Source organism: Oryctolagus cuniculus, chromosome 8, assembly GCF_964237555.1.
Source record: "Oryctolagus cuniculus chromosome 8, mOryCun1.1, whole genome shotgun sequence".
Classification (NCBI taxonomy): domain Eukaryota; kingdom Metazoa; phylum Chordata; class Mammalia; order Lagomorpha; family Leporidae; genus Oryctolagus; species Oryctolagus cuniculus.
In genome coordinates, this window is record NC_091439.1 from 45,742,654 (window position 1) to 45,763,601 (window position 20,948).

General features: G+C 41.5%; 1 protein-coding gene across 7 annotated transcripts in view; it reads left to right on the forward strand.

The window, feature by feature from the left end:
- Window positions 1-20,948, forward strand: part of PDE5A (phosphodiesterase 5A) — a 158,716-nt gene that overhangs the window by 43,819 nt on the left and 93,949 nt on the right. For all 7 annotated transcript variants that reach the window (XR_007909494.2, XM_002717227.5, XM_008267901.4 and 4 more), the window contains exons 4-5: window positions 15,604-15,675; window positions 17,987-18,076. Coding sequence is in view for 6 of the 7 variants with exons in the window: in XM_002717227.5 (XP_002717273.1) it covers window positions 15,604-15,675; window positions 17,987-18,076 (162 nt within the window). In the remaining variant the exon portion in view is untranslated. The remainder of the gene's footprint in view (window positions 1-15,603; window positions 15,676-17,986; window positions 18,077-20,948) is intronic.

Below are 20,948 nucleotides of genomic sequence, written 5' to 3' on the forward strand. Positions count from 1 at the left end.
GTTTCTGTTTGTTCTGGACTTGGTGTTGTAATGGTGATGATCCTTTCTTTCTTCTTTTCCACATTGCCCTTTAAGGAATGAACAAGTGCATTTTACAAAGAAGACATTAACTACTTTCCTAAGGAAAAAATATTTAAGAGCAGAAAATGGAAAACACAGTGCTAATAGTAAATCCCTGAGTCAACATTACTGATCCAAGAGAAGAAGAAAGCGCACGTAAAAGTTTGAGACTGAAAATTAAGTGAATCCTGGGCTCTCTGAACCCAAATCGTATCTTAAGTTTAATGCTCAGAAAGTTTGATTCACACAGAGGGCTGCTGTGTTTTATTCAATAGGTTTGTTTTCATTGGTCCTCTCAGGATAATCATTCAACACTTGTTGGAATGCATTAAACTTCTAGCTTAACAGATCATTCCTAATTTTCATTTGGGGGAGTTTTGCTTGGTCCATGACTAATGATTATTATAGGCCTGAAACCAGATGCAGATAAGCATGGACAATTTTCTTGTATAATGTGTGACCCAGTATCACACAATTAGATCCTTGGATGGATTTGGACTAGCAAATGATATGCACTTTTTAAAAAAAATTTATTCTTCATTTACTTGAAAGTCACAGAGTCACAGAGAGAGAGAAGGAGAGTCAGAGAAAGAGATCATCCATCTGCTGGTTCACTCCCCAAATGTCTGCAACAGCCAGAGCTGGGCCAAGCTGAGGCCAGGAACCCACAGCTTCCTCTGGGTCGCCCATGTGGATGCAGGAATCCAAGTATTTGGGCCATCTTCCGATGCTTTCCCAGGCATATTACCAGGGAGCTGGATGGGAAGTGGAGCAGCTGGGACACGAATCAGTGCCCTGTGGGATGTCAGCATCACAGGCTGTGGCTTTACCTGCTACACCACAGTGCCAACCCTTATAGGCACATTTTTGTGCATTCTTCCAGTTAAAGTAGTCACCAATGAAAACGCTGGTCTCACTAGATGGATGTGCAAACATCTGTATTTCTCTATTAAGAGAAAAGATTATAGGCAGAATGCTTTATAAACTCTTAAATACTATATTTCTTCTTACAAAACCACATCCAAAAATCCCTACTTTCTTCCCTTCAACCACTGAGTAGAAATTAATATTCTAGGCTGAATTTGAATAAAAGGACAGGAGATGATGATCTTAAAAAAACTTTTAAAAAATTTGTGTTCCTTCATAGTAGTGAGGGAAGAAAAAGGAGAATGACCTGGATTTAGAATTGCAGACCTCTTTACTTAATACTAATTGTTTCCTGATCATGAGTATTATATTGGCTATCTCGTCCAGCATAACAAATCTCACTGCCCTTAGTGGTTTTGAGCACACATTCCTCATCTCACTGTTCTGGTGTTCAGGAATCCTGGAGGGACTTTTCTAAGCTGCAGGTGGCTACAGTCAAGCTGTGGGCCAAGACTGCCTGACTTGTGCTTCATATCCGCTTCCCAAAAGGCTGTGAGCAGGAGACCTTAGTCCCTTGTCATGCAGGCCTCTCTGTAAGCTGCTTGGTGTCCTTGCAACAGAACACCATGGCAGTTAATTTCTCCACAGTGTGCTTTGCAAGAGAAAGGAATGGCCTGGTTTGCAGAACCACTATGCATCTTGCATATTCTGTTCTGTAGAATCAAGGCACTGAGTTCTGCCCAGACTCAGGGATGGGAACAGAAACTCCACCTTTTAAAGAGAGTGGGATCAAAGAATTTGTGGAGATTGTTTAAACCCACCAGAGGTGGTACTGATGGATTGTTATTATTTATTATATGTAAGATTGATCCATATTTATTATTCTCTTTCATCAAAAACCTGACAGGTGATACAAGAGGAGCTCTGCTTGTTAATTAAAATAATATTCACCAGTCATTTATTTTCAATCTTTTGTGTACTAAAAATATGAACAATCAGACTGGGGTTATCAAAAGGGAGTGAATTGCTGTTCAGGACTGGATTTTATGGTGCAGCCTGTGCCTGAGACACAGGCATCACATAGGAATGCTTCTTCAGAGCCGGCGCCGTGGCTCAATAGGCTAATCCTCCACCTTGCGGCGCCGGCACACCAGGTTCTAGTCCCGGTTGGGGCGCCGGATTCTGTCCCGGTTGCCCCTCTTCCAGGCCAGCTCTCTGCTATGGCCAGGGAGTGCAGTGGAGGATGGCCCAGGTGCTTGGGCCCTGCACCCCATGGGAGACCAGGAAAAGCACCTGGATCCTGGCTCCTGCCAGGATCAGCGCGGTGCGCCGGCTGCAGCGGCGGCCATTGGAGGGTGAACCAGCGGCAAAAGGAAGACCTTTCTCTCTCTGTCTCTCTCTCTCACTGTCCACTCTGCCTGCAAAAAAAAAAAAAAAAAAAAAAAAAAGGAATGCTTCTTCAAGTCCTAGGTGTTCCACTTCCAATTCAGCCCCCTGCTAATTTACTTAGGCCCCTGCTACCCATGTGGAAGACCCATATGGAGTTCCAGGCTTAAACCTGGCCTAGTCCTGGCCATTTTAGCCATTTGGGGAGTGAACCAGTGGATAGTTGATGGGTTCATTTCCCTCTCCCTCTCCCTCTCCCTCCTCCCTTTTCCTCCCTCCGCCCTCCTCCCTTGTCCCTCCTCCCTCTTCATATCCCTCTCTCTCCTCCGTCTCCCTCCTCCCTCTTCCTCCCCCTCCCCTCCCTTTCTCTCTCTGTAACTCTGCATTTCAAATAAAGGTACAATAAATCTTTAAAACAAACAGAAAAAGATTGGCTTGAGTCAAAGGGTAGAGAAGAAGTAGAGAATCAAAAGAGGAAGACTGAGGAGAAAAAGAGGAAGGTACCTGTTTCTTTATAGGGTGGCAAATGATTGAGCTATTAAAAACTTAAAATGTTTTGCCACCAATGCCGTGGGCAACATTTGAGGTGACTGTTTGCATGTAATAGAGGTATTTTGCCACTTAACTACACACAGGGGATGCTGGTTGGTGAGTCTTTATTGTGTCTTTCTGTACCATGGTGTTAAACCTCTGTTCATGGAGCAAGAACGGAGGGAGTGTGTCTATTACTTTGTGACAGTGTTTGCTTGAGTATAAACTGGAAGGCCAGAAGTGCCTGGAAATGAGGCCATACAGGTGGGGTAGGGGCAGATCCTGAAGCACCAAGCACATGCAAAGGAGGTGCTGAGTATTTTTCTTTTTTTTAAAGCCAGGAAACACGTGCTATTATTTGAATATCTGTGTGGCGATGGCATTAAATCTTAACATTTTCCTTGTGTAACATCTAATCCGGAGCCACAGAATTTGACAGGGGATAAAAATTGATAACTTAGTAATTTCTATGTTCTTTCACAGTTAGACTACTTTGTCTAGAGGCAGGAAAGCTGGTTAGTTTGTTGCAATAAATCTAAATCTAAAATACTTTGTAGGTTTTGAGGTAGGGTTAGAAGGATGGGAGTGGGGTTAGGCTTGTGATATTCCCTAAAACAAAACAGAGCAGGGAGGCTTGTTCTTGGGGGACAAAGACAATTAGCTATTTATTTATTTATTTATTTATTGCATCTGCTGTTTGACAGCTAATTACTTTCTGCTCTCCCCTCTAAACTGTACACTGCCACCCTTCAGTGCAAGGTAAAGTCATTGGAAGAATTTTCCCTATTTGTTTCCCCAGGTCCTGCATTTGAGTCCCTGTTTCCTTTTTGCTTTTAGGGGTAAGCTGTGAACCAAGTAAAGCTCAGCCTCCTGTTTGTGCACCAGATCTTATCTAAGCTCCTACTCAAAGACACAGCAGGGCAGGTCTCCCCTCTATGTCCAGAATTATCACGGTTTCCCACTCTAGTCAGTCTGTTCATCAGTAGACATATACGCTGCTATTTCTCTCATCTTTAAAACAAAAGACCCACTGGACCACACATGTCCCTTCATTTCTCTGACCATCAGAGTAAAACTCTCTGAAAGAGTTGTCCTGTCCCTGTTTGCCATTCACATTTTCTTCTAATCTCTCTTTGAACATATCCTGCCCAGGTGTGCACCTGCTGTTTCCACCATCTGGAAGTCTCTTGCCCCAAATGGCCCACTCCCTCACCTACCTTGAGTTTTCACTCAGAGGACACCTCAGTAAGACCTGCTTTGACCGTCCCTACTGAATACCAGCCATTGCCTTTCTTTGCTACTCTGCTTTCTCCGTCAAACTTAAGCATATAGTCACCACTTGACATACTACATATTGGCTGCCTGGGTTGTTTACCATCTGTCTCTTTCCAGTCAACTGGAAGCTGCCCGAGAGTGATGTCAGACAAGAATGTTTCATGAAGGAGGTGACGTTTAAGCAGTGATCTGGTTCGCCTGAGAATTTGTAGTGTGATTCTTTTCTCAAGGGTGTTTGTTTACCATCTTGAAGTGTGGTAACCAAAACTGGTTGACAAGTGAAAGGATCGTGAGTAGAAATTTAGCCAAAGCTCTGTGATAAATAGCAGTACTGCTGTGATCTTCATTCTGAGACTTAGAGATGAATAATAACTTGTTTATTGATATTATCATCCCCATTTTAGGGGAGGAAATATGGGCTTGGTCCAGTTAAGGAAATTGTCCAATGTCACCTCTCATTTAAGTAGTAGAGCTGGAATTCACACCCATATCATTGAATTCCTTTGTTTGTTTTTTAAGATTTATTATTTATTTGTATGTCAGAGTTAGAGAAAAGGAGAGACAGAGAGAAAGAGAGAAAGATCTTCCATCCACTGGTTCACCTCCCCCCCGCCCATGGCTACAACAGCCAGGACTGGGCCAGGCAGAAGCCAGCAGCCAGGAGCTTCATGCAGGTCTCCCACATGGGTGCAGGGGCCCAAGGAAATGGGCCATCCTCCACTACTTTCCCATGTGCATTAGCAGGGAGCTGGATTGGAAGAGGAGCAGCAGGGATGCAACTGGCACCCCTGTGGCTTGCCAGTGCTACAGTGGCTTTACTGCTACACAGCAGTGCCAACCCCACATCTTCAAATTCTGAAGCTGAACTTCTCTTCACCACAGAGCAGTTGCCTTTCTCCACCTTTATTAGTGGTGGTTCCTTAAAAGCCACCCACAGACAATTTCATTTCGAAAATACAATTTATGGACTGGAATAATATTTATCTGGTAAAATATAGAGTTGAGTACAATGGTCCCAAATACCATTAGCAATTTTATTGTATAATATGTGGCACAGCTATGTGGAGGAGGATATGTGTTTTCTGCTGGTAACACCTACAGCTAGGAGTTTTGCTGGTGAGACAGAGGTTTACATCTCAGCTTTTGGATGTTATTAGCTTTTCAGGCTCATCTTCTATTTGGAGGAAATATACTTGGAAAATTACTTGGGCTGTGAGGACATGATAGAATATTTTCTATATGTGAAGGACTTGAGTATAAACAAATTATATGCACACATACACACACAATAATAGGGATATCCAGCCTTCTGTGGCTAACAATGTGGTTATTTGGATGAGCAGAATTGCATTATCAATGTCTGAATCTTCAGTTTGAGTATAAGAAAGGTGGTATTCTCTCAGCCCTTTTGATACCAATTTTTTTTACATGAGATTCTACCTCTTCAATGTTTTAATGTGTGAAAAGTGACTTTTGACACTTTCACTGTGCTATTTCTCTTCTGTTTGTACGAGGTATGTATCATGGGCACACTCCCTCACCCTGTAATTATAAGGAAGCTTTATTAGCACAGCACTTTACCAGGCTATCAAGACATGACCTTATTGTGAGTGCAAGCAATGCTGGAACAAACTTGATCTTGATGTAATAGAGTCCAAATCCAACATTATCCAGGGTATGCCTGTTCTTTTGCAGGCCAGTACCCGGTGGCATGCAGAACACCACCCTTAAAATAAATCTTAGTTATGAAGTAAATCCAAGGCTCTGATATCATTTTAGGTAATATGTAAAAAGGTGGGTACCAGCAGTGGTGGAATTATTCTGATACAAAGTACAGTTTGTATGATATACACATTGTTAATTAGAGCAGAGAGACAGCGTGTGAAAGAGCTCAGACTTTGTAATAGAAGTGACTTGGCCTTAAATGCTGACTCAAGAGCAGTGATTCCCTGAGCAACTTTCTTTGCCTCTCTGTGCATTAGGCATCTGTCTGAAGTCCAAACACACAGGGTGGTTTTGAAAGTCCTCATGAGACAAAGAATGTGGCAGTTCCCACTGCAGAGCTCTTCACCTAATGGGTGTTCAGAAAATGTCCATTTCCTCCTTTTGAGGATGTTGCAAGGGCAGACAAATGGGAGAATGGAAAGTTCAACAACAGTAAACACAGCACAGATCCTGCCCTGGGAAAGACAGCAGGCTGTTTTCTGCTATGTAACCTTTGTGTCTCCGGCTGTTTTGAAAGGGCATATAAGGAGACTTTACTTGCATTGGCTATGTGCTTTTCTGTCTCAGGGCTGAACTTCTGTATCCCAAGGGGGACAGAATGGTCTAATACAAAGGCAATAGGGTCCTGTGGTTCTAGGTTGAAGAACTTACCTCATTGCTTAAAAGCTAGTGTGGTAGGGAGTTGGAGTTTAGTATTTGGCAAGGATGAGGGATTTTGTGTGTGTGTGTGTGTGTATGTGTATGCAAAGGTATGAGTACAAACACTAAGATCAAAAATTATGGCCAGCGCCATGGCTCACTAAGCTAATCCTCCACCTGCGGCACCGGCACACTGGGTTCTAGTCCCGGTCAGGGCGCTGGATTCTTTCCCGGTTGCCCCTCTTCTAGTCCAGCTCTCTGCTGTGGCCAGGGAAGGCAGTGGAGGATGGCCCAGGTTCTTGGGCCCTGCACCCACATGGGAGACCAGGAGAAGCACCAGGCTCCTGGCTTCGGATCAGCGTGGTGCCCGGCTGCAGCGGCCATTGGAGGGTGAACCAATGGCAAAAGGAAGACCTTTCTCTCTGTCTCTCTCTCTCACTGTCCACTCTGCCTGTCCAAAAAAAAAAATTATGCCCAGCATCCCCCTGGATGCAACTGGAAACCATTAGACTTTGGGAAATAAGCCAGTCCCAAAAAGACACATACCATATGTCCTTCCCAATCTGTGGTAACTAATAGAGTACCTAAAAGGTAATCTATAGGAGTGAAATTGACACTTTGAGAAGTGATGATCTTTACCAGCCCTTTTCTCCACTGTTGAGGAACAGTGCAAGGAACTCAATCTCAGGTTGAGTGTCCAGAGACAGGATATCTACTGCCCCCCAGAGGCTGGCCTTGCTCTGGCCCCATCTGGGGAGCATCCATTCTGCCAAGTGGCACAGAGCAAAGGATCAGAGAAACTCAGCCTGCTTCACCATGACCCAGACAGCTGGGAACTCTGTGGGCCTCCTCATTCACAGACCTTCAGCGATCACAAACTCGTGCAGTTTTTTTAAATAGCAGACTTACAACGTACATACAGTGAAATACACAGAACTCAGATCTTATTGTACAATTTGATGAGTTCTGACAAGTGTATATGTATCTGTGTACCTTAACAACCCAGTCATTCCCCACCACCCATTGCTAGCACTGTTCTCATAGCAATCACTCTAAGTTAATTTTGCATTTTCTTGAATTATCTGCCTATTTTGGGGGCTGAATTATTTCTAGATATATCAGCATTTATGCTGATAATACTGGGGCTGATGAGGATGTCAAGTTAACAAAAACTCTTATGCATTGCAAGTAAAAGTATATATTTCTGTAATCCCTTAGAAATGTAACTAGAGAAGCGCTTGCCTATGTGCATAAGGAGACACATGCAGAAATGTTCACTATTGATCATTTGTAGTAGCAAAAATTTCGCAAACAACCCAAATATCCTTGCAATGTTGTATGAACATTGAATGAATCAGACCTAAATATATTGGAATAAATAACATTAAATAGATCGACAGGCTGCTGATGCATATGATGTAATTTAATTTAATTTAATTTAATTTTGAAAGGCAAACATACTATGTCTTACTTATAAGTTTATGTATTAAGAGAGTATAATGAACAAGATGGATTGTTGGGAAAGGGATGGGAGGAAAAAGATTGAGACTGGGAAGAGACAGTTCGATTTAATTTTATGTTAATTTTATAGTAATAGTAATGAGGAAAGCATCACCAGATATTAACAATTAGTAAATTCATATATCAGTGATGATCAAACTGTCTTTTGTCACTGACCCAACAGCACATGGCATCACCTGAGAACTTTTAGCAGCACAGATTCTCAGGCCCCTACCTAGGTCTGCTGATCTGAAACTCTGGAGGTGGGGCTCAGAAACTGTTTTAACAAGGCCCACACTACCACCGCTCCAGGTTACAGAGACAGGGATGTTTGCCATCTTATTCTTTGTGATTTTCCTATATTTTTACTTAAAAACTTAATAACATCATGCTTTCTTTTCCCTGTCTCCAAAATCTTTCTAGGTTGTAAGTTGAAACTTATTAACCAAATAATTAAAGGCTTGTTAAGGAAGGAAACTTCTCACTGCCTTATAAAGTTCTCAGATATAGGTGGATCTCCTGCTATCAAGCCAAAGAGTAGAGAAAAATGGGCATATATAATTTATACTGAATACCTGTTATCCAATAAGTATATCACTCTAAATATTTTTATCCTTTTTAACGATTCTCCCATTATCATCAACATCAGATATCTCTGAAGCATTGAGTGCATTTAGAACAATGCAAAGTATTGATGATCTGTAAGGGATAAGATATAAGTCATGTCCTAAAAAAAGGATCTAATTGGAAATTCAAGGTGTGAATAGATAAAACGAGATTCAAAAGGAGGATATCTCACTGCCAGATGTATGGCATACACAGCTGTCACAGGACGTTCCCGAGGAGTAGGTTTGAAGGGAAAGCTTTATAGAGCCTCAGCTTCAGTAGAGAAGGTAGAAGTAATATTTCCAGGAATGATATGAAGAAAGGAAATTGCAGCATTCTAATTCATGTCAGTGATTTAGTTTAAATTGATGGTATGGAATGTTTGACAGTCTTTAATTTTTATCCATTAAAAAAATTTTTTTTGACAGGCAGAGTTAGAAAGTGAGAGAGAGAGACAGAGAGAAAGGTCTTCCTTCCGTTGGTTCACCCCCCAAATGGCCACAATGGCTGGTGCGCTGCACTGATCTGAAGCCAGGAGCCAGGTGCTTCCTCCTGGTCTCCCATGTGGGTGTAGGACCCAAGCACTTGGGTCATCCTCGACTGCCTTCCCGGGCCACAGCAGATAGCTGGACAGGAAGAGGGGCAACCGTGACTAAAACCCAGTGCCCATATGGGATGCCGGTGCTGCAGGTGGAGGATTAACCAAGTGAGCCACAGTGCAGGCCCCTCTACATATTTTAACTTCAGTGGCTAAATGCCTAGGAAACTTCTGCTTTAATACCAAACTCATCTGGACTATAGGCAGGCATGTTTATTTGAAACAAAACTGATGAACTGGACTTGAAGAGGAGCAACTGGGACAGAATCCGGTGCCCCAACCAGGACTAGAACCCCCAACCAGGACTAGAACCCCGAGTACCAGCACCACAGGCAGAGGATTAGCCAAGTGAGCCGTGGCACTGGCCTATCCATTAAAAATTATTGAGAAATGAGGTGACCTATGGTATACAAAACAGTATCTGAAGAGGATAAATGACTTAAGTGTCTAAGATGGACTAAAGACAAGACAACTGGGAATGAGATACCAGAGCCTTCAAAGAAAGTAAAGATTTATTTGGTGAAACAGAAGATACAAGTTGAGGAGAAGGAATGGAAGAATGTAATAATAATAATTTAATGAAGGATTTTTTAATTGCTGCTATTAAAATCTTCCAGAAATTTAGTGACTTAAAACACAAAGGTATCATCTTATAACTTTGTTTTTTTTTATTTTTTTATTTTTTTTTATTTTTTGACAGGCAGAGTGGACAGTGAGAGAGAGAGACAGAGAGAAAGGTCTTCCTTTTGCCGTTGGTTCACCCTCCAATGGCCGCCGCGGCCGGCGCGCTGCGGCCGGCGCACCGCGCTAATCTGATGGCAGGAGCCAGGAGCCAGGTGCTTTTCCTGGTCTCCCATGGGGTGCAGGGCCCAAGCACCTGGACCATCCTCCACTGCACTCCCTGGCCACAGCAGAGAGCTGGCCTGGAAGAGGGGCAACCGGGACAGAATCCGGCGCCCCAACCGGGACTAGAACCCAGTGTGCCGGCGCCGCTAGGCAGAGGATTAGCCTAGTGAGCCACGGCGCCGGCCCTCATCTTATAACTTTGGAGGTCACAATCCAAAATAGTTCTTAGGGCAAAAATCAAAATGTAGTGGTGCTGTGTTCCAAGGAGGAGTCTTCAGAGAGGAATCCATTCTCTTGCCTGTTCTAGCTCCCATAGGCTGCCTGCATCTCTTAGCTTATGGCCCCTTCCTCCATCTTCAAACACCTGCACCATTTCTTCAGATCTGTTTGGTTGCTTTGTTTTTTATAGCAGTTCTATTCAATTAATCATCCCTTAATGAACTAATCTCTACTGTCAAAGTCTATAGAATCAACAGTGAGTTCAATAAGCAGTTACCAGAAAGGATAAAAATAATTGTTCTTGGAAGTCCTCTTTCCATGAAGTTGCCTAATGGAAACACTTTCCTTAGTATTGGACGAAAAAGACTAAATAGGAAATATCTGGTGTTCAAGGGATACAAAGTATGTTTTGAACCCCTTGAACTAGACTTCTACAGACTGAATAATGCAGAATATTCCCCACCCCAAACAGGAGTCAAATACAATTCCACCAAAACCAGTTTTTAACAAATGAGCTCAAGAAAGGGAAAACCATATGTCCTGGAAACAGAGGAGAATCTAAGGTTAGAAAAGTGAATGACCAAAAGCCATCTAGGTCCATGGATGCCCAAGGTTCTGTGTAGTGTGGTAGATGTGTGAGGGTAATGCCTGTAGTCCATGAGATGAAGTTGGTGCCCACAGAAAACCTACATTTGTGAAGTTCCTTCCATGACCATGCACCTAGCACAACTCTACTGGCAGCTGGGAGAAGCAACAAGGATGCTTGCCTTCTGCCTACAGCAATGAGAGAAAGAAGAGTCTTTTGTAGACCGTGAGGACACAAGCCTGTGGCACACACAGGAAGGGATTCAAGTTCCCACCTTCGGTGCAGTGAAAAACAGAAACACAGGCTCTGGACACTTCATGAATCAGTGAACATGGCAGTCCCATAGGAAACAGATCCTGCTAAGGAGGACCTTACAGTCAAAATTAACAAAAAGAATTTTTTGACAAAGGAGAATAGAAACTAGCATCTAAAAGGAGAAGAAAGAATAGGCAGGTTTTTAAAAATCAAAAATTTAGAAATTAAAAATAGTTATTAAACTGCATGAACACAGCTGTGTTGGGGTGAAAACTGACCAATGGCATATAATCAGTATGGTTTCAGGGACACTGTCCTTTTAACCACAGAGAAAATTTTTAGTCTAGAGTTAGGAATAATGCTTTTATGTATATATAAAATCCTTATATATTTATATATAATATATATTTATATATATATATAAATAATCCACAGTATAAAACATGCAGATAAGAACTAAGTTGCAACTGTTATTCAGATTTTAATAAAGGGAGAGCTCTGGGGACCATCCCCCTGTCTACTGAAGAAGCTGCTTTTAAGTGTTCTTGTACTTCCGTGGGAGAGCCTGCACATCCACTGGGAGCAGGCTGTGTTTTAATTCTGCCTTTCCAGTAAGGACTGATGCTCCCTGACCCAAGCATAAACTATTTTACGTTGTCTTCCCTTTAATCTCTCCCCTACAGTCCCAAACCATCATTCAGTCACTCCACATACAGATTAATGACTAGGTCAAGGGTATCTCCAGCCAGCAGCCATGGACTACAGTGAGCTAATTGGCACATGCTGACTTTGACCTCATTTTTAAGGGACTACAATGAACTAATCTAAATAATAGCATTTTTACAAGTCTCGATTTTAGAAAAACACATTTTGCAGCCAATTTTATTTTTCTTTTAAGACTTGGAAAGAAACTATTCTCTCACTGTCAATTTATGGTAATATAATGATGGAATAAAATATAATATTAATAGTTTGATTATTGGACATTTTAAAAGCAGCTGGCAGGGACAGGTGCTTTTCCCAGTGGTTAAGATGCCAGTTAAGGCTCCCATAGCCTATATCAGAGTACGTAGATTTGATGCCTGGCTCTGGCTGCTGACTGTCTTCCTGCTGTTTGCAGACACTGAAGTTAGTGGTGATGGTTCAAGTAGTTGGGTCCCTGCCACCCTCTTGGGAGACCTGGGTTGAGTTCCTGCTTCTAGCGTGAGTCCAGTCTCAACTATCATGGGCATTTGGGGAGTAAGCCAGCAGCTGGGAGCTTCCCCGCTCTCTGTCAGTCTCTCTACCTCTCAGGTAATTTTTAAAGCTGTTATATTTTTAAAGAGCCATGGGGCATGGATGTCCTACCTGACAGCCTGACTACTCGGTGAAACATCCACACCTGCATTATATTTTTGAGTGAGCAGAGCTTTTTCTTTACTTTCTTGCCGTGTACATTATTTCACACAGCCTCAAGTACAAATAGAGTATCAGCATATACTTTTCATACCATGTAATTATCAGGAAAATTTTGCATTAAGTCTCTATATCTGGTTTAAACTCAGTTTCTGGGGATTTAGAATTTAAATCTTTATTTTATAAGGCCATTTATTAGGGCAAGTGTTTGGTGTAGCAGTTAAGATACCACTTGGGACACATGCATCCTGTATCTGAGTAACTGGGTTCAAGTCTTGGCTCTGCTTTAGAATCCAGCAGTCTTCTAATGTACACTCGGGAGGCAACAGGTGATGGCCTAAGTAGTTAGATCCCTGCCACTCACCTGGGAGACTTAGATTGAGTTTCAGCTTCTGTCTTTGTTCTGGCCCAGTGCCACCTGTTGTGGGAATTTGGGTAATTAACTAATAGATGGAAAATTCTCTCTCTCTCTCTCTCTCTCTCCCTCTCTCTCTCTCTTTCTCTCCCTCTCTCTCCCTCCCTCCCTCCCCACCTTCTCTCTTTCTCTATTTGCCTTTCAAATAAAATATACATTTATTTAAAATGTAATAGAAATTTAAAAGTCATTTCCTTTTTATAGAAAAGGGATTTATTTATTTTGAAAATATTAGAGAGAGGGAGGGAGGGAGAGAGAGAAAGAGAGAGAATCTTCCATCCACTGGTTCACTCCCCAGATGGCCAGAATGGCTGAATCCAGGAGCCTTATCTGTGTCTCCCATGTGGGTAGCAGGGGCCCAGATACCTGGACCATCTTCCACTGCTTTTGCCAGATCATCAGCAGGGAGCTGGATCAGGATTGGAGCCATAATCCAGGGACATACACTGGGCTCCGGTGTCATAGGCATTGGCTTTACCCGTGGTGCCACAACACCTGCCCCAAATGTCATCTTTTCTGAGAAGCTTTCCCCTTCCCCACAGTGGATGCCCCTCCAGTGCACTAGCAGTCTAAGGGCATCTGCATCCTAGAAACTCAACACACTGTGGCAGTGCGCTCTAAGTATGTTGATGTGCCCATTCTTGATTCTCAGCCCCTTCAGGGTAGTCTTCAAAGTTTTTAACACTCTGATATATAGGCACTTCAGCATTAGCTAAGTAAATAAATGAATTAATGAACATTGAAAATAAGTTAGACCTCTGCTACTGTATATTAGACCCAATACCCTTATGTGATTTTCGTCAGTTTTGTTTCAAATAAACGTGCCTGCCTATAGTCCAGACGTGTTTGGCATTAAAGCAGAAGCTTTCCTAGGCATTTAGTCATTGAGGCTAAAATATGTAGAAATCTATCAGCTATTTTGAAGAACTGAAGAATGTAAAAGAACAAAAAAATAAGAGCTGAACTATGTGTAATAATAAGGCCCAGGTACTTGGGTCCCTACAACCCACATGGGAGACCCAAGTAGACCTCTAGGCTCCTGGTTTTGGCTTGCTTCATCCCTCATCCCTAACTGTTGTGGACACTAGGGCAATGAACCAGAGGATGGAAGATGTCTCTTTAGCTAGCTAGCTAGCTGTCATCTATCTCATATTTTCAAATAAGTAAATCTTCACAAGATATAAAGCTTAGGATAATTGTACAATTTAATTTATTGTTGTCAACATCCCCTCTCTCTTTCTCCCTTTCTGTCTCTCTCTCTCTCTCTGATGGAGAAAGGAAAGGTGTTGAAAAGAGCAGAAGGCTGGCGCCGTGGCTCACTAGGCTAATCCTCTGCCTGCGGCGCCGGCACCCCGGGTTCTAGTCCCGGTTGGGGCGCTGGATTCTGTCTCGGTTGCCCCTCTGCCAGGCCAGCTCTCTGCTGTGGCCCCGGGAATGCAGTGGAGGATGGCCCAAGTGCTTGGGCCCTGCACCCGCATGGGAGACCAGGAGGTAGCACCTGGCTCCTGGCTTTGGGTCAATGCAGTGCACCGGCCATAGCAGCCATTTGGGGAGTGAACCAATGGAAGGAAAACCTTTCTCTCTGTCTCTGTCTCTGTCTCTCTCTCTCTCTCTCTCTCTCACTGTCTAACTCTGCCTGTCAAAAAAAAAAAAAAAAGCAGAAACAATATCAGACAAGATGTATTTCTCCTTCTTCTAGAGGGGGGGTTTATATCAGTTCATTAAAGCTGAGCACCTAGAATGAGGTGAGAAGTGAGGATGAACCTTCCACACAAAACCAGGGACTGCATATTCCTAAAATATAACCATTTAGGAGATAATATTTTATTTCACAGATACTACCTTGAAGGAAGGAAAGAGTAGAATTTACAATCAATAAAGAGAAGACAAAAGTAAGTTAGTTGAAGTTCTTTCTAGGAATAAGGACATAAACTGAAATTGGAACTAAGCAAGTAAGTGAAATACTCTTTGAATGAGAGGATTCTTAAAGTCTTATTAAATTTTTTGTAGAAAGTTAAAGCGTATTCACAGAGTGTAGCTCAGTCATCTTAAGGTCTACTTTATCTTTCAGAAACCTTCTGATCTATTTGAAATAAGGCTCAGCCTGTTAACTTCTGTTTTGATTTTTCTTTTCTCCAAAATATGTGAAAATGAAGCTGGACTACCTCCCTACTTTAAAAATTCTTCTTCGCCTTCCTGATCCTCTTGCATTCCTCCTGTGGTTGGCTGCTGGGTCCTGTTTCATTTCCAGTGAAAGAACTTTTAGCCCTCTTGAAATGTATTTAGAGCTAATATAAAATGTGCCTTGTATTATATGGGTCTATTTGAAATATAATAGAAATATATTCTTTATTCTCAAAATCTGTGGAAAATATTCACTTAAAATGTGGTTGCCGATAATTTCATAAATTTACTCACAATGTAGGGTAACATCACAGAATCCAATGTAGTTTGAGCCTCAGGAAGATAAAAACCTTGAAATTCTTAGGAGTGTTGGGGATAAAAAATGTAGTAAGAGATATAGGACTTGTCCACCTGATGAGCGGTTTTTATTTAGTATAATTCAATGCTGTGCTTTGTGTTTTGTGGCTTAATGTTATTTTAAAACATTGTGACATAACTTATATAAATATAATTTCATGAATTTATATTAATAATTCAGTCAAGGAAAAACTTGTCACTTTTCTTTCCTTATACCAGGTTGTTGGTGTAGCCCAAGCCATCAACAAGAAATCAGGAAATGGTGGGACATTCACTGAAAAAGATGAAAAGGTACCAAAATCTGTGTCTGGCATGATGCTGATTTAGGAAAATGCTATCTCCTCACTGTGTCTGCACATCTAGGATTAACTGTTGCCGAAATGGTTGCTCGCAAAAAGCACTCTGGTTAAAAATGGTCTGAAGTGTTCAGAAGTGTCTCTTTGGCTAAATACAGTAATGATTTGTCTTAGTTGCGTCTATGTAATTCAACCAGCAGAATCTCCCAAATGCCCTCCTCTCTGTGCCTCCACTGTGCCCGGAGCATGTTGGGGCCAAACAGAAGAGGACTGATGGTACTCTATGTCATTTACCTTCCATCGCTGCTATAAAAAAATTCAACCCTGAGTATAAAAACACCCTAAGAGTGCTGCTCCAAGTTCAGCATGCCAGATTGGCTAAAAATTGGAATTGCTTCCTGGTGAGGCAAATTTCCTAATGTTTTATAAGCTTTGCACACAGACGGTGGGGCGCCAAGGTGCGAATTCGGTCTGGATGCTGTGAATTTAGCTTCAGAAAGAGCAGCAGTCAGCATTCTTTTATTACTCTTCTCATCCAACTCTGAAGGAGTATATGCTGCACACCATATTGACGTGCTGTCCATTTAAGCGAGCTCTCAGGCCTGTTTCTAACTTCCTTGTGGTAGGTTTTATTATTTCTCTTCTTGAATGTAAGTCTATGTATGTCATCGTGACCAAATTCTTTCTATTCCAAGTCTACTGCTATTTTTTAAAAGTTTTTTTATTTGTTTGAAAGACAGAGTTACAGAGAGAGGTGGAGACACAGAGAGAGCAAGAGGGAGAAAAGAGAGGGAGAGCGGGAGAGAGAGAGACAGAGAGATCTTCTATCTGCTGGTTTATTCCCCAAATGGTTGCAATGGCTGGAGCTAGGAAGCCAGATGCCAGGAGCTTCTTCCAGGTCTCCCATGTGGGTGCAGGGGCCCAAAGACTTGGGCCATCTTCTACTGTTCCCAGGCCATAGAAAGAGCTAGATAGGAAGAGGGGCAGCCAGGACTAGAACCAGTGCCCATATGGGATGCCAGCGCTTCAGGCCATGGCTTTAACCTGGTGCACCACAGTGCCAGCCCCAAGCCCATTGCTATTTATGTTGCTCCATTGAAAATTAGAAGGAAGATGTTCAAAGAAGACAGTTATTTTTGTCTCCATGCTGTGGGTGGATTAACACCTGTATTGGTCTCAATGATTTAATTGCTTCAGAACATATTAAGGACTTTTGTAAATCAGAGTAATACACATTTAACTTCCTGTGTTCCATCAAAGATACCTGAGATTCTTTGGTGGGAAACATCCTTCTTAGATTGTGTTACATCCATTATTTTGTTCACAGTCTATTAACATAAACCCCTCTTCAACTGATAATGCAGTTTTTGGATTCTATCACATGAACAAAATACCTCTGTGATTATGTATGTCATCTAAAGATTTATTTTATACTGTAGTTAATATAACTGTAAGCACATCACCCTAATGAATTATGAAGCAATAGGTCCATATTAAAAAGAGAATATTTAAATTAATATTTGCAGGGGCTGGCACTGTGGTGTAGTGGGTAAAGCCGCCACCTGCAATGCTGGCATCCCATATGGGTGCCGATTTGAGTCCTGGCTGTTCCACTTCGGATCCAGCTCTCTGCTAGGGGCTGGAAAAGCAGTAGGTAGAAGGTGGCCCAAGTCCTTGGGCCCCTGTACCCATGTGGGAGACCAGAGGAAGCTCCTGTCTCCTGGCTTTGGATTGGCTCAGCTGTGGCTGTTGTGGCCATTTAGGGAATGAACCAGCGGATAGAAGACCTCTCTCTCTCTGCCTCTGCCTCTCTCTGTAACTCTGTCTTTCAAATAAATAAAATAAATCTTAAAAAAATTAATATTTGCAAGTTTATATAATTTTTGCTGTTAAGCTGCTATTGCCAATATTCTCTTAAGTATTTGAACTTTCTTTCGCTTCAGTAATAACTTGCAATCTTTTTATATAGTCCCAGAATAGATCCAAGTCTAAATATCAGGCAGAGGCTACAGTAAATTTCTCACAGAGCAAGTTGCAATTCCAAATAATATAGAGATTATCTTAGTCTCTCTCCATTTTCTCCTATTAATGTATACCTATCACATGATCTTATTGGAACTTATCAATACTTGATATCTACCAGTTGTACCATTCTAATTTTATCCAGAACAAATATCTACACTTTCGGCTTTCTAATATTTATTTCAGCTATAAATATTATTGGATATACTTTGTGTTTCAGAAAATAATACTTAAACTATTGTATGGACATCTCTTACTTGGCTGTTGTCGTATTGGTTTTCTAGGACTTTGCTGCTTATTTGGCATTTTGTGGTATTGTCCTTCATAATGCTCAGCTCTATGAGACTTCTTTGCTGGAGAACAGGAGAAATCAGGTAAGTGATTAGTAAATAGAGAAAGTACAGAATTTATTTAAAAAAATTAAAATTTTATCCAAATAAAGAATGCATGTAATTAAAATCCAAATAGTATAGATTCGGTTTCTAAATATTTTAGCTGTCTCTTCCAATAGTTGGTTTCACGTCCTGTTTTCCATGTTCAGTTGCTTTTGTTAGACAATATTCATCACTCAAGAGAGAAGAATTTATATGGTCTGCACTACCCATTACCTGACATTGTTCTTACCTCCCAGTAGCATTGCATCACTGTTTGAAGTTACTGGGTGGTCACATTTGTGATCTTAAATAAACACTTTTGAGTTCTTGCTCTATTCACTAAGGATATCACTGTAGTTCTGTACTTTATGAGCTTCTTAGCATCCCTCTCTTTCCCTTCATCTCTCTCTACCACTCCTTAGTTTTTCCAGTTTGGACCTTTTTGCCTACTTGGCTAGCATATTGCTCTACAACCAAGATGACATTTTCTTAAGTTTTGTCTAGGTTGATTCTACAGTTCCAGTCTAAAATAAGGTGTTTATAATTACTATGATCATGCAAATTATTGTTCATTTTATTTTTATATATAACTTTCACTTTTTCCTGATGTTTCTGAATTCCTCCATTCTGTTAGTAATCCCATTGAGTTCCCCTTTTTTCTTGGAGATGTCCAAATTGAGGTTCTCCATCTTCTATTCAAGCATTGTTATTTGCTTGAAGTATGTTGGGGGGAGGGGAAGAAGGCACAGAGAGAAAGAGGGGGAGGGAGGGAGGGAGAGAGAGAGACAGAGACAGAGAGACACAGAGAGAGAGAGATCTCCTATCTACTGTTCACTCCCCAAATACCTGCAACATCAGGACTGGGTCAGGCTAAAGCCAGGAACTCAATCCAAGTCTTCCATGTGAGTGGTAGGGACCCAACTATTTGAACCATCACATTCTACCTCTCAGTGTGCATTAGCAGGAAACTGAAATTGGGAACTGAGCTGGAACTTGAACCCAGACACTCTAATATGGGATGTGGGTGTTCCAAGTGGAGTCTTAACTGCTATGTTAATCACCTGCCCCTAGGTTCCCCATGTTTAGTATTCCAAGATAAACTATTTTCCCTGTTTTCTGCACAAGTATTATCATATAATTTTCTTTCATTGCTTCTTACAAAGTTTCCACTGTTTTCTGGATCCCATAACTTCTCTGTTTACTTCCTTGTTTTATTGCAGTTCATTCTCAATTTACCTTTAAAAGGGTATCGGTGAAATAAAGCTTTCTGATCAAGTCTTGGCACATATGAAAAGATCTGTTGTACCATCCTGTTACTGCCTAGATATAATATTGTAAATCGATAAACCAGTCCAGAACTGGCACTGTGGCTGCTGCCTGCAGCGCCTGCATCTCATATGGGCATTGGTTCAAGTCTTGGCTGCTCTACTTCCAGTTCAGCTCCCTGCTAATGTGCCTGGGAAAACAGCAGAGGATGACCCAAATGCTTGGGCCTCTGCACCCATGTGGGAGACCTGGAGGAAGCTCCTGGCTCCTGGCTTCAGATCAGCCCAGCTCTAACTGTTGCAGACATTTGGGGAAGGAAATGGAAGGTAGATTGTGTGTGTGTGTGTGTGTGTGTGTGTGTGAGTGTGAGTGTGTGTGTCTCCCTCTCTCTCTGTCTCTTTCACTTTGTAACTGTGCTTTTCAAATAAATAAATAAATCTTAAAAAAAATAAAGAAGAAAAAGAAAAACCAGTCTCAGAATTTGATGATAGTGCTTTATCTTCTAATATCCATATGGTTCTAATCATTGGGTTGTTGAAGATATTTTATATATATGTAATTTATAATCCATATAATGTATAATGTGTGAAATGTTAATATACTATATAATACATGTTTATTTTACTTTTATATTATTTATTTTTGTCTGTTTCCTGTAAGCTCAGATGATTTCTCTCTGCTTTCATCATTGCACAACGTGACTATTCCTTCATCATGATGGTACCTGCATGTCAGGTCATTCCTTTCAGTCTGGAGACTTCAATTCTCTGTGATACTTTTTTTGATTTCTTTGATAATTCATCTTCTCCAGCCTCTGTTTTCTCCTGTTAAAATGTGGGTTAATAAGGAATTGGGGCTTCCATTGTCTTCAGCTGCAGTGTCTCCCTACCTGTCCACCCCCGCCCCGCTTCATTCCTGCCTGAATCTTGTCCCTATTTTTAACACATGGATATCATCACACCTCTTCCGTGTGCAGTTTGTCACAGTTCAAATTGCTTCAAAAACATTCAAGGCTTTGCTGCTTCTTTCTCTGCTTAACCCCACAATCTGTTTTTCTCTTTAGAGTCTACGCTCCCAGAAAACTTGATCACAACTTCCAGTGTGCTGCTTTATCTCTATCGCCTGAAATGTTTCCCTTCCCACTTCACCTGAGTGATGACTACTTGTGTTTCAGACCCCGACTATGATATTATTGCCTCTAGTAGGTTTTCTGGAGGAAAGTTATTCTGCCTTCTCCTCACATATGTGCTTTCTGAAGCTACAGGAAATTCTGTGTGGAGTTCAGAGAAGGGGGAAATTGCCAGGAAAAACACAAAAGGAACTCTGAAAAGTCTGTTGACTTTGGACAATATTTGCTAAACTCTGAAAATATTGATAATGTTAATAAATGTCTCGCAGGAGTTTTGGGACAACAGTAATAGTGTACAAGATACTATCTAAAATGCTTTAAAATACTAAATTATTTAACTCTCACAATAACTCTGTGATTTTTTTTTTTATTATCCCTATTTTCCAGAAACTTGCCCTAGGCCACAAAACTTGCAGGAAGCAAAGTTAGGATTAAAACTGATCACTCCGTCTGGCTTCAGAGTCTGTGATCTTAATC